The 14,670-nt window shown below is 36.8% G+C and overlaps 1 protein-coding gene across 1 annotated transcript in view; it reads right to left on the reverse strand.

The window, feature by feature from the left end:
* Positions 1-12,269, reverse strand: part of tmem161b (transmembrane protein 161B) — a 42,805-nt gene extending 30,536 nt beyond the window's left edge. Inside the window, 2 exon segments of the mRNA NM_213371.1 lie at positions 2,188-2,291; positions 12,074-12,269. Coding sequence (NP_998536.1) covers positions 2,188-2,291; positions 12,074-12,076 — 107 coding nt within the window. The 5' untranslated portion in view covers positions 12,077-12,269.
* Between the last annotated feature and the right edge of the window lie 2,401 nt (positions 12,270-14,670).

Here is a 14,670-nt window from a genome sequence, read left to right on the forward strand (position 1 = left end):
TTGTAACGGTCGTCACACAAAAAAATAAAATATGTACCCCTACATAAGTAACCCAAACAGTATTTTACTGTCTTAAAAATTATACTCTGGTGAGGTTCGAACACGGATCGGCTGCGGCGTTGTATCATAACGTGCTAACTATTGTATCATAACGTGCTGACCACGATAACGCTGTTAGGCACTGTTCTGTTATCTGCTGGTTTAATGTCTACTCATTTTTTACCCTACTTTTTTTCCCCCCTTTTTAGATTTCTTATCATTATGTCAGATTTATTAATGTAGTGAATCATCTGATTTTCATTGAGCAGGTTTAATATTCATTAATATTAATTAATATTCACTGAGGTGCCGCTGTTTAGAGTGGAAGGGTGAGCAGTCCACAGGTTAATGATGATCACGGGACTGGGAGAAATAAATAAAAAAACTGGAGCTGCGGCAAAATAACGGATAAAAAGAGTGATGTTATGGTCAAATAAACAAATAAATGAAAAAAGTGCAACTGCTGAGAGTGCAAGCAGCTAGGGACACCGGCCCTCGTGGCCAAAAAACAGACCGGCCCACCGGGAATTCTCCCGGTTCTCCCGATTAGCCAATCCGGGCCTGATCCATGCGCATTCATTTTAAGGAGGGGGCACTTTCATTTTAAGGATTAAAGATTTCTCTCCCAGAGAACAAAAGGGCGGGTGCTCAAGCACCCAAACCCCCCTTCTGCGCATGTATGTTGTTTATAACAAAGTAAAATGAAATAAATCAGCAAACAGAGATAAAATATCTCTGCCTTCACAGTTCAGTCTGTGGCTGCTCATTATTAACCCTTGATGAGTTCACAACACCGGTGGTCAGAAAGACACGCACCACAGTTGCCATAAATCATAAATGATCTGTGTTTTCAATCACAAGTGACTTATTTTAGGTTGCAAATGCCAAAATACACATAAGTAGAAGCAGAAAAACCTTTTACAGTTCATGAAATACACCACGGTTGTTCGTGAAAAGAGCAATAATCTTAATAAGCATATTCTGACAACGTGCTTCATACAGTATACACATTGTATGCATAATTAGACATTTTGTACCATCTGTAATTGTACTTTTGCGCATGTGGGTCAGTTTTAGGAACAGGATCTGATTACACAGAAAATCTGATATTGGCCACATTTATAACAGTGTGAACAGCTATGCTAAAAAATCTGCTCTGAGAAAAAATCAGATTTGAGCACTAAGCCTCACAGTGTGAATGTAGCCAAAGTGAAAGAACACACACACATGGTGAGCATACACCGGAAACAATGGGCAGCTATTGCTTCCAGCACCAGGGCAGCAATTAAGGGTTAGGTGCCTTGCTTTAAGGGTATAAAAGATGGAAAAAGTGTGGTTTCATTTAGTCCCCTATCTTTAATTCCTGCCATGGATGAGGAATTCAACCTGTAACCTTTCGAAAACAAGCCCAAATTTTTGTGGAAAATAGACAATTATCTTTTCAAATTGGAGTAACGATTGGTATTAACGTCGTAACTTGTATTGACATCCATAATGCAGACAGCATAGAGGTGTTGATTGAGTTGAGGAGAAAATGATCACAGAATCTTCATTTTCAAATATACTATTTCTTCAAATTGCAAAGGATGTTTGATTCCAATAAAATGATCAGATCACTGGTGGCAAACACAACCCCTTCAACTTTATTTAGAAACTGGCCTGTCATGAGCCCTGAGAGGGCTGTACTGCTTTCAGTTGTTTTTGTATGTTTACTTCCTAATGAAAACTTAATTATGAAATCCTCCTGGGCAACACTTCAAGCCCTGCGCTGGAGCCAGAGTTTTCCCAAACTATTTTTACAGCCAAAAACAAGCACAGATGAATTATTGAGCACATTTGGAAGAGCTGTTTACTCTAAACACATATGGCGCTAATTAAGGGTGGAAACAAGCATGGCTTGTACTTTCGTTAGCGATTCTCTCGGGTCGGAGCGCTTTTTGATGATACCCTTTGGTCTTTCTGAAGCACCATAATGATGCATTTTTGATGGACCCTTAATATGAACAATAAAACATGTGAGATGGTTGCAAAGTGGAGCAGGATCTGTGGACTAGGTTGTTAAGTCTGCCTTGAAGATTAAGATGCAATTTTAGCTTGACCATTGAGAGGGTTGCCTGAGTGGCACAGTGGGCTGTACTTCCTCATTACCTGCCACTGCAGAGGAGCCATCGTGCAAACGAATAGTGGGGTATGATCTTCTGAATCACGCTGGCCATTACCATGGTAACCACCAGCTGCACACTGATCACACCCTGAAGAGAAAGAGTGAAATATTAGAACACTTCCTGATCGCAGCAGCAAGGACACAGAACAGCATTCAGGGCAGTGAACTAGCCTCAACTGACAGTTTGGTTGGCTGTAACAGATGACTTTTAAACCAAAGTAGCAAAATTTGAAGAAAGATTGAGCATAAAAATGACTAGTCCACAGAGTAAGGAAAAATGTATTAGGCACCTCAAAAGGTAATAACCTTTGCAAATGATCTTGACTTCCATGGTCAAGCACCTACAGTGTTCTGTAATTGCCTTAAACACCCCAGCATCAAACTTCCCCGGTTGGAGCGTGGGAGGGAGAACTGTTAGCATCAATGGCCAATCTCACGCTCACCATCCACATGTATAAAGCTCGGTGTCCTGGCCTGTGTTAAGGAGACGGTGATGTGCATTCAAATGATGGCTGAAATGTGACTAGCTAACCATTTCGAAACTTGCACAAAAGAAATTTCCATGCCAGTATAGCTGGTGAAAAAAATGCATCTGAAACATTCTGTAATATCGTGATTGTGCAAGTTCGACTTGTTGAATTCTGTTACATCACTTATTGTATTATGGTCAGGATCTGTGGATACAATGAATGACTCTTGTTGTTTAAAATCTAGCATAGATATCACTGCACCTCTGGAAATGTTTAATGAAACAATAACTGAAAAATAAACATCAACACTGAAAATATACAGTTGCCAGTCAGAATGGGCAAGCCCCCTGATTTATTAGCCCCCAGTTAATTTTTTTCCCCAATTTGTGCTTAACGGAGAGAAGATTTTTTTCTATACATTTCTAAACATAATAGTTTTAATAACTCATTTCTAATAACTGATTTATTTTATCTTTGCCATTATGACATTAAGTTACTGTATCTGGCCTACATCCTTATGATTTATTTATGTATTTTTACATTTTATTAAAAATTAAGTTTGAATGACACTTCTTGTATTTGTCATATTTTACTTCTTTATGGCTACTGTATACATGTGTTACTAGTTTCTACTTCAAAAATAACATAAAATACCAGAGGGGTGGTTTGTAAAACATTGTAAACTGTGTGGGGAATGTGCTATAAGCAAAGCAAACACTACCAGATTACTGTTGTGTTTGCGATAAGAAAAAATGCTATACACATGCGGGCATTTCTTTGTTCTTTCTTTTTACTGAACTAGTCTGCAGTAACCAAAACAGGAGACACATTAGAAACAAACAGATGGCCAACCAAAAAGGGACTCAACATACTGCAATTATTATGGTATAAATACAGCACTACAACATACGAGAGAGATAGATGACTTAGAATGTCACTTACTAGTTTAATAATGTTTTGATGAGCTGTAGTTTAAAATTATGCTGTTTTCTCTTCTAAGGCCTTATTATGTCACCATATTGTGAATGGTGCTGTATCTCATAAATTCTAAATATTTAAAATAGGCACTACGCTTATAAATAAACTGCATTTTTGCAATCTAGACAACTACATTCTCACATAAAGAAGCCTAAAAAGTACATTATGTTGCCCAACAGCTGCAATATTTGTCAAACTGTAGTGATTTTATTGATCTGCTGTTACTTTATGTGGGCGGAGTAACACACAAGGGTGATATACATTTCATAATTCACTTCTTTGGAAATATGGTAAAATATCATTTAAAGACTTGTTGGGGTTTCTATGGACCAACAAAGGCAATTTTTGAAGCTGCGTCACGGTCATGACATAGCGTTGTATTCCAGTGTGCAGACTGGACGTCAGTCCATGAGTAAAGCTTGGTTCAAACCAATCAGTGTGCTCCATTGTGTAACTTCCTTAATATTCATTAGTCACAGTGTTTTGATGACAGAGACGCCACGTTGTGTTGGCAAAACAAGCGGGAAGTGTTGCTTTTATAGTTTGCTGCCATTAAGTTTTGTTTTTATTTTCTCTCTGTGAGAGCTCAGCTGGAGTCACGCGTGGATTAACAGTGTACGCAACGCTCGACAACAATAACTTACGTGTCTAAGGACGAACATTGTTTACCTGAGAGCTGTTCTCATCTGCAAATGCTGAGATCCGGATCGCTTTAGTCTCCTCTTAATAAAGACGTGGCTCTAGTTGCTGGTGATTGTCCTGTCTCTACAGATTTGGTAAGTGAGCGACCAGTGCTCTTTGTTTATTCAGTTTGTTCGTATCAAACTAAGTTAACTATTGCACCGAGTACAAACATGTTAGCACCACAACCAAACTTTAACCTCGTGTAGGATTTTCGCCGCATTTAGTGACCGGAATAACACACGCGGCTTTCTGATGCTACCTGCAGTGTGCATCTAAGTTTCCTGGAAATGCCGAGTTTTTTTTTATTCTCTCATTCGCCTTGCGGAATCATTCATGGCCCTTAAACAGTGTGTATGTACATCTAGTCATTCTCACTTTGTACATGTTATCAAAGGGGTGGGGGGGTGGGGATAGTCCGGCCCATTAGTGACCATCTTTCCATCATTAGCATAGGCAGCCCTGAGTGAGAAGAAAGAGCATAGAATCACCAAGAGGCGACACTCTAGTGCAATTTGGGAAACAGCCACTAGATGGGGCGGCAGCTTTTTTGGAATAAAAACTCTAATAGAACAACAGCATATTATAAGTCTATAAAATAAACTATTGAAAGTGCTGATGATTGTGATAATCAGCGTTGTATTATCGTCTTTCAGGTTATATATCAGCTTTAATGCGTTTTTTAAGTTAATAAATAAAAAAACAAGCAGCTGCTTGCCATCCCGACAGCAGTAAGATCCAATGGACAGTCGACCGCTTTTACTCCAAAATGGCGGAATCCGGGGCTGTTGCAATGGAACGTTCTATTGAGTGTCGCCTCTTGGCCATTCTAAGCTTTTTGGTGAGAAGCAGCCGTCCACAGCAAGTTTTTTGTTTTGTTTTGAACCTGTTGCTATGCTGACGTACAGGTACATTTTTAGCCCCACCCTCTTTTAAAAAGAGGTCTAGGAGCACAACCTATTTTGAAAATTAAGTGACAGTCACCAAAACAGCACAATTTGGATCAGCCTAAAAAAGGTAGTTTCAATGACTTATAAAAAAATACTTATAGAGTATTATGAGCTGAAACTTTAAAAAAACATACACTCACACAAGGGACATCAAAGACTTATTTTACATCTTGCAAAAAGAGGTATAATAGGTCCTTTTTAAGACATTTCAAGCAGCTTTTGAAAATGTGATTTTAAATTAGTGTTTACAATATTTGTTTTGCTCACCGTATCCAAACTACAGAAATAAGCAATTAATTCAGTTATTCAAAAATGATAACCTTTGCAAATCATCTTGACTTCCTCATTTACATTCATCCCATGTTTTAAAGTTAGCATCAAACTTTTACATTTACAGGATGAACAGCTGTGATTTTTAAGCACTTGTGCAGTGACTTGATTTAATTCACAGTAAAACACTGTGAAAATGAGCGCCTCAGCATATAGCTTTCACAGTGAATTACTCACTCGATAAGCAGCATGAATGCAAAGCTTTCCGTAAAATGAGAAAAGTTTTATTTCGTTCTATTCTGCTTTTCGCCACTCTGATGCCAAAACCTGGACAAAAGTAAAGCCACACAAAGACACAATAGCTATAATGTGCTGCAGTGAAACACATGAAAGCAGCCGCATGCTTCTTTTCACTGCTGGTTACAGGCAACTCTGAGTGAACCTAAGCTTGTTTCTCTCACTTCACCTGAAACAGGCAGGTATCCCATTGCCGAGGGAACTATAGGAGCTATGAGAATGAATGAGAGACTGCTGGTAATGGAGCCGTCATGTTGAATCAATTAATATTATGTTTTTACATGGGCTACAATCAAGTGTACATTTTAATGATTTGTTCCATTTAAAGATTCTGGCACAAGCAAGAACTTAGAAAAACACTTTTTTATTAATAATTTATACTTTTTACTAACTTGTGGAGAAATTTTGGATCTATTTATTAATCACAGGAAGGGGTGTAACACGGTATTGGGTGTACCCCCACCTTTCAAAATAATTCATTTATTTTCCTTTAGCTTGGTCCCTTATTTATCAGGGGGTTGCCACAGTGGAATGAACCGCCAACTATTCTGGCATATGTTTTACGCAGCAGCTGCCTATCCAGCCACAACTCAGTACTGAGAAACACCCATACACACTCTCTTTCAAACACACGCACTCATACACTATGGTCAGTTTTGTTTACCAAATTCACTTATTTGTCTTTGTATTGTGAGGGAAACCGGAGCACCCAGAGGAGTGGTCAGGGATAGAATGTGCAAACTCCACAAAGAAAGGCCAACTGACCCAGCCTGGATTCAAACCAGCAACCTTCTTGCTGTGAGGCGACAGTGCTAACCACTGAGCCACCGTGCAGCCCACTTTTAGGTTAGGTTGATTAAATACAGGAAATGGGATTAAAATCGAAAACATTTTCCAAACCAAAGTTACACCCTTGATCACATGTAATTGGATTTTTCAAAAATATTAGTATGTGTTATTTTTGGTATGTGAGCGAAAGCAGATATTTAAGCAAAATGTTAATGCACTTTTGCTTGAAGCCATTCACAAGGAATGAGGCATTTTAGGCAGTCTAAGGGGTTTTTGGACATTTCCTGAAAAAAGGCTAGTAAAACAAAATGAAAATTTACTCACCATTTAGTTGCCTTCAGGTCGATCCGAACATTTTGAGTTTCTTTTTTTCTGCTGAGCCTAAAATAAAATATTCTGGAGAAAGCTGGAACCCCTTGACTTCGGGCTGGCCGATAAAAACAGTATTGGTATTTATTGACCGAACACTACTGCCAATAACGATTAAAAAAACTTTGGTATAAAATTTTGATATGAAGATTAGGGTTAGTTTTATTAAAATTTGGCAAGAAATGTATGGCAATAAGCTTTGGGTGTAATTTTGTCACGCGACTTGCAGCGCAAATAGGGAGCGACATGCACATGGTGTGCAAGCATTTTCCAGACGCACCTTGCTGAAAAACATCTGAAAAATCTGCTTCACATTTTGTATGGAATATACACCTTTCAGTAACGGCAGACTAAATACTAAGGAAAAAAACAGCGCATCCATACACTGCCATGCTTTTTCCTTTTTTTCCATAAACTTGTATCAGAGCTGAAGCAATGGTTTGTCCGTTTATCATTCTCTGAGAAAACGGTTGATAGTTGCCTAGAGAAAGTCGCGAGGGGAGCCCTTTTCATGTTTCATGCCATGTGTTTTAAGTTGCGTTATCGCCACTTCTGGCCAGAATAATAACACACACAAAAATAATTGCTGTAAAACAGCAGTGAGGAGATTGCAAATAAAAAAGGATGCAAGGATGACGCCAGAGTGGATTTTTGGTTTCTTTTCTTGTGCATCCCAGCCTCTAGCACCCCATCTGAACGATTTTTAAAGCATAGCAGTAATGTGGTCATTCAACTTCATGATTTGTTGCAGTATGTATTTGAATAATGATGGTCAGTTCCTTTACCTGAAAGCTCAGATTTGATTATCATAATCTGTGTTAGAGGTTTATTGTATCATTATTACTGACACTTTACAGATGTTTATCTACCTTTATTATTGCACACACTTTGTATCATTTTATTTATCAAGTTTAAGAGTCTCTTTAAGACTTTTGTTTGTTTTATTATAAAGAGTTGAGCTATTTTGTTTAAATATTTTTGTTTTTGACTATTAAAACTATTTGCCTCAGTATAAAAAAAACTCCTAAATGTATTGGTAATAATATTTAACAATTATTAATACCCAATTATATGAAACATGACATTGTGATACATATTGTGAAACATGATATTGGTTATTATTATTTATTTAATTTATAATTTTTTTTTTTTTTTGCAATATCGGCCAGCCCTACATTGACTCCCATAGTAGGAAAAACAAATACTATGGAGGTCAGTGATTATGGATTTCCATCTTTCTTCAGAAAATCTTTTGTGCTGAACAGAAAAAAGAAACTCAAACACGTTCGTGACAGTCAAAGGGTGAGTAAATGATGACAGAATTTTACATTTTGGGTGAATGTCCATCAAGCAATGAAGGTAATATCAAAACAGTTTCCACCGAACTTCTCTCTAGATGACTTAAACCACCACTCTGGACATTTCTCCTATATAAAAATGGGACGCCTCCCTTGCTGGGGAAGTTTGATCTATCAGTGTAAGTCACCATGAGAGGTTGGGGCCGCTGAGGTAATTGAAGCAGCATGGGACACTTATCTGACTTGCTGGCAGTGACCTGGACAGCACAGGGGCCAAATGAGCTCTGAAGGGGGCCACTGAAGATAACCAGCAGGTCCGAAAGCTCAGTCACCATATGAGATAATGGTCAAGAGGAGAACTGCTCTGGTAAAGTATGGATTTTGAGCTCTTCAAAAACAGCCTGTGGCGACACGTCAAAATTCGAGGATTTCCAATTAAATTCCATCCATTACCTCACTCAGTTATTGCTGGCATGTTGTAGATTCTAATTTAAACAAGAGCAAAATAAGACTAATGGCACTGAAAGGAAATGACAGTTTTATAACTGATAATAGAGTGTATTATATGATATATTATTTACATCACCTTAATTCTACATTTTACACTTTATAAATCAGAAGTTGCCAGGTTCGGTCCAGGAGGGCTAGTGTCCTGCAGAGTTTATCTCCAACCACAATAGGTCACACTTGCCAATAGATTTCTAGTCATCTTGAAGATATTAATTAGAATGTTCAGGTATGATAATTGTTGTAGGAGCAAAACTCTGAACCCGCTAAACAAGCTTTTGCAAATGTCTGTATTACTTACTATTGGAAAACCTGTAATGCTAACTTGGTCACATAAAAGCATGTCTTAGCCAATCACATAGCGGCTTTAAGTCTCCTTTCCTGTGTACTGCCATACAGAAGCAGCATTAGCGTTAGCCAGTTTGCTTTTTAGGCTAATGATATTTAGGAGTGCTTTCAATTGGCTTTGCTGAGTGTAGACATTCCCTGGTTGGTGTGTTCAAGCAAGTTGGAGCTAAGCTCTGCAGGACACCAACCCTTTAGGACCGTGTTTTCCACCCCTAAACTGTTAAAAGTAAAAAAGCATTTACAGAAAAATCATTGAAGTCTGTCTTAAGCCCACCTATGAGGTCTTCTTAACCACTTGTGAGCAAGAACAAGACAGGAAATAAGTGATCAAGACTGAACAGTATTTGAAGATAAGAAGTGTTAAAAACCGGTTTCCAAAGGGCCACTAGCTCCAACCCAAACAGAGAAAATAAAAAATATTTTTAAAAGTTTTTAAAAATTTTTTTATAACACCGACTCCAAATCTAGGCCTTAAATTACACTAGAAAAAGAACTGCTAAATGACTAAATGATTAAGGTCAAAATATTAGCACAGCTAATCCTCTGATCTGTGTGATGCTGACCCTTCAGGAGTATGATGGTTGGTCGAAGCATATCATTCAGTTATGGTCTTCATTATGTTTAGGAACTTGTGTCATCTGCTACATACAGACTATTAAACAGGTACTTACATGTGTATTTTATTTGAAATGTATTTAAACACATAGTACTGACAGTCAAAATGTGTATATAAAGCTCTGTAACTCCACGTGTGTCCCATTGACACGAAAAATCAATGTTTATACACAGTTGTGGTCTTCACCCTAACCTAAACAATTGAGTTATTTTCTTTAGAAATGTGTTGTAAAAAATCTCTCCGTTAAAATGGGAAAAAAAAATTTACAGGGGGCTAATAATTAAGGGGGGCTAATTATTTCAGACTTTAACTGTAAGTATGGCTTTAAAGCAACATTGGCACTGTTTAAGTGACTGTGAACGATCTTATATATTGACAGTCATTGCCAATAGCTTATATGATTTCCCTATTTAGAATTAGCAAAAGATACTTTTTTGAAATTGTATTATTAAAAAGAAAGTCTGAATATGAACATAAAATCAACTTTACCCCATTGCCAGCACCGGGTGAGACACACAAGCACACAAGTGTCAAAGCCAGTTTAGTTCCGGCCATCCAGGAACTGGCTTTAACACCTGTGCACTAGCAGAACCATCATGTCTATTGAGGACACTCATGTAATGATGTAATGTAGCAAAGATGGTGAAATTTGTAACTAACTGATGCCCCATTAACACCAATGCATTTTAGAGTTAAAACAACATTTTAGAATAAAAACAATCCGCGTCCGCACTGGCATTTCAGGACAACTCTCCATCCACACCACATTGCTGAAAACGCACATCACGTGACCACACACACACACACACACACACACACACACACACACACACACTGGCATGCACTGCCATGCTTTGAGCACATCCAGGCTACTTAATATTGTGGAAAAGCCCCAATCAGATAGTAGAATGTCTGCAGCCATGCCTCCGTTTTTAGATGTCTCAGTTTTCCCCCATCCACACTAAGACGGAGCAGCAATGTTTTAAAATGAAAACGGCCTTTCAAGCATTTCCATAGAGCTTAGTTTTCGGCACTTGAAACTCTGGTATAGTGTGAACAAATAGTGTAACTGTAGCAAAACGTGTTTTAAAACTAAAACGTATCAGTGTAACAGGGCCTGAGGCTCAGAGAATTGTTATTTTGTTGTGAACCATCTCTTTAAAAGTGACAAGCTTTATAGTTGTTATGGTGGGTGATGTCACCCTATCAGCAGAGGGCAAACTGAGGTCAAAAGCAGAGACTTTACCTGCACACTGAGGTAAAGTTTGTTTTATATTCACACTTTCATTTCATTCATTTTTAAAAAGTAGCAACTTGTAACACTGCCCTGATATTGTTTATCATGTTACTTTGAATATTTGGTCTGAAATAGCCCATAAGTATGAATTCAATGCAGCATTAACACCGTTTAATTGACTGTGAACAATGTCCCACTTTGACAGTCATTGCTAAAAGCTAATACAATTTCCCTATTTAGAATTTGCAAAAGATATTTTTCTGAAATTATATCAATAAAAAGAAAGTCTAAATGTACGAATACAAAACCAACTTTACCCCAATGCCAGCACCAGGTGAGACACACAAGCACACAAGTGTCAAAGCCAGTTTCTGGAGGTCCGCTGTTCTGCACAGTTTAGTTCCAACCCTGTTTCAACACACTTACAGAACCTGTAGGTTTTAAACAAGCCAGGTGTGTTTAATCAGGGTTGAAACTAAACTGTGCAGAGCTGTGGCCCTCCAGGAACGGAGTTTGACACCTGTGCACTTACAGAACCATTATGCCCATCAAATACACTGATTTAACAAAAAAAAAAAAAAAATACAAATTTGTAATTAACGTTAACTTAGGCTCAGGAAATTGTTTTTTTTTTATTTATTTATTTTTTTTGTGTGAACATTCTCTTTAAAAGTGACAAGCTTTGTGGTTGTTATGGTGATAGATGTCATCCAGTCAACGGAGGGTAAACTGAGGTCAAAATCAGAGACTTTACCTGCACCAGGTGAGACACGCTAGCAGAATTACAATGTCCATTGAGTCCACTCATTTAAATACGACATTAAATGACATAATTTCACATTTCTTTTTTAAATACCACCACACATTTAAAGTATTAACTTATCTCAGCCCTAACGTTACTACATGAAGTCGTTACCCAAATCTACAAGCATGGCTGCAAGCATCAAAACCTTTAAGCGTCACTGCCATACATCAATCATTAGACTGAGCAGCTAAATAAAATATTCTCCGGTTATATGACTGTAAACATGACAGCACCGATAATCAGCTCTTCTCTTACCATTTTGATGTAGCAGTGCTGTGAAAGATCTCAACGCCGGCTGACACTCTGAGCACCCCGGAGCGGAGATCCAGCGGCACGGTGCACATAAGCCTGTCTTACGGGGCTTTTATTTGAGATTACTGTGTTGACTGGTAAAACGAAGACCTAAACAAACATCCCACTAATCGAGCCGCGGCTCCGCTGTGTTTTCAACAGCAGTAGAGGTCACGCTCAGACTCTCGGTTGCTCAGCTTGCCAACGACAGCCTCTCAGGATCGACGACTCCCAGAGTGCGCTAATAATATATATTGGAGTCACACTGAACTCTCGGATTGGCTAATATAACGTGTTTTAATGTGTGTTCACATTTCAGGTATGTTTGAAACGAAAATCTTGTATAATTTGATTTCTTTGAAACAGGCACTGGTTTGGGCGAATTACAAATCTTGCAGGACCCCTTCACCGGAAGTAGTGAAGGGAGCACATGTGACGTTTTTCTACCGGTGTTGTTATTTATTTAACCCTCACAGGACTGAGGAACATCTGTGTGAATATGCTCCTAACAACCTCCAGTTTTGTGATGTGTTTGGTGAAATCTGAGGTAACGTTACACTGACAGTGTTTAGGGATAAAAGTAGGGTAAAAGTATTCAAACTCTTTATGTGCTTTATTATATGATACGTTTTTTATTTTTAAATTTAAAGTGTTGAAAGATATCGTTAATGTATTATCCATGCAACTAAATTGTGCCTTAAAATTGTGTCAATAGAATAAAATAAGATAAAAAATAATCCAGCAAACATTTTATTAAGTTTAATAAATAAACACTAAAAAAGCAAAAAAAAACTTTAAATAATATAATTATTAAATAATAATTAAATGACATTTAGGTAAATAATAGCATATTTATTAAAATAAATAAAACAAATCTGATTAAAATGAAAAATCCAAGTATATTAAAATAAGTTACACAGCATTTATAGATGAAAATGCTATCACATTTTTTCTATATTATCTTATTATATTCTATAGACTTTTTTTTCGTTTGTTTATTAATGCATTATAAAATTATTATTACCTGAATGTTAAAAAATAGAAGCAACGACAATAATAAGCCAACAATATAAGAAAAGCAACTTTTTTGTCTTAATAAGTTTTTTTTTATATATATATAAATTTAAAGCAGGTGAAGCGGTGGCGCAGTAGGTAGTGCTGTCACCTCACAGCAAGAAGGTCGCTGAATTGAGCCTCGGCTGGGTTAGTTAATATTTTGTGTGGAGTTTGCATGTTCTCCCCCGTTCGTGTGGGTTTCTTTCAGGTGCTCCAGTTTACCCCACAGTCCAAAGACATGCGGTACAGGTGAATTGGGTAGCCTAAATTGTCTGTATTGTATGAGTGTGAATAGATGTTTCCCAGAGGTAGGTTGCAGCTGGAAGGGCATCCACTGCGTAAAACATATGCTGGATAAGTTGGCGGTTCATTCCACTGTGGCGATCCCAGATTAATAAAGGGACTATGAATAAAGGAATGAATTTAAAGGGTTGAAATTGAAAGATATAATTTAAAAAAAGGTTAAATGTATTATCTTCTAACCAAAGAGCTACTGAATTGTGCTTTAAAATTGTGTAAGTGTAGTTAATAAAATAAAATAAGATTTTAAAAAATCTAGGAAACATTTTATTAAGTTTCATAAAAAATTATAAAAAAAAATCGTATTAAAGTGATCAAATTATTATAACTATTATAAAATAAAACATAAGTAATAATAATTCCATAGCAAACAAAAAGCTTTTGAGTTGTGCTTTAAAATTGTGTGAAATCATAAGAATAAAAAAGTTCAAGATAAACAAGCAAACATTTTGTTAAGATTAATAAAGAGACACACTTCAGAAAACAAAAAATAAAAAAAACTGATTAAAATAAAATAATTATTTAAAAAAAACAATACATAAATAATAATGAAATTACATTAACCAAAATAAAAGCATCTACACTAAAATAAACAAATGCAAATCTGATGAAAATGAAAACTACAACTAAGCACCTTCCGACTGGAACAATCTCCCTTCCTTTTTTAGATCAATTAAATCACTTCGTCTTTTCAGGACTAATTTATTTTCTCTTCTGGAAACAACTTGCGAATGTTATTAATAGTGGCTCCAAATTAAATGTTTATTATTTATTTGAATATCAAATTGTTTGTACTTTTGATTATATGTTTTTGCTTATTTAGGCTTCAGATCGTGGGAAGTGCTTCAGGTGGAGTGTGCTGCTTGTTTGTTTGTTTGTCTTGTCAAGTATATGTAGGTTATGATGTGTTGTACTCTGTTTAATTAATGAACTTTTTAGGGACCCCCTCGAAAATGAGATGATTCATCTCAAGGGGCTATACCATTCAATAAATTCAAAATTATGTTAAAATAAGTACATAAATAAACAGAAATGTAAAAAATATTAATAAAACTTATTTTAGGCCAATTTATAATATTGACTTTTCACAGTATTCATTAGGTCTTTATAGGAATGCAGATTATATTGTTTCAGCATCGATATCACAATGTGATCAGTGATCATTCCCAATAGTCACATCGCAGGATATGCAATGTTGAGATTGC

Source organism: Danio rerio, chromosome 5 (assembly GCF_049306965.1).
Source record: "Danio rerio strain Tuebingen ecotype United States chromosome 5, GRCz12tu, whole genome shotgun sequence".
Classification (NCBI taxonomy): domain Eukaryota; kingdom Metazoa; phylum Chordata; class Actinopteri; order Cypriniformes; family Danionidae; genus Danio; species Danio rerio.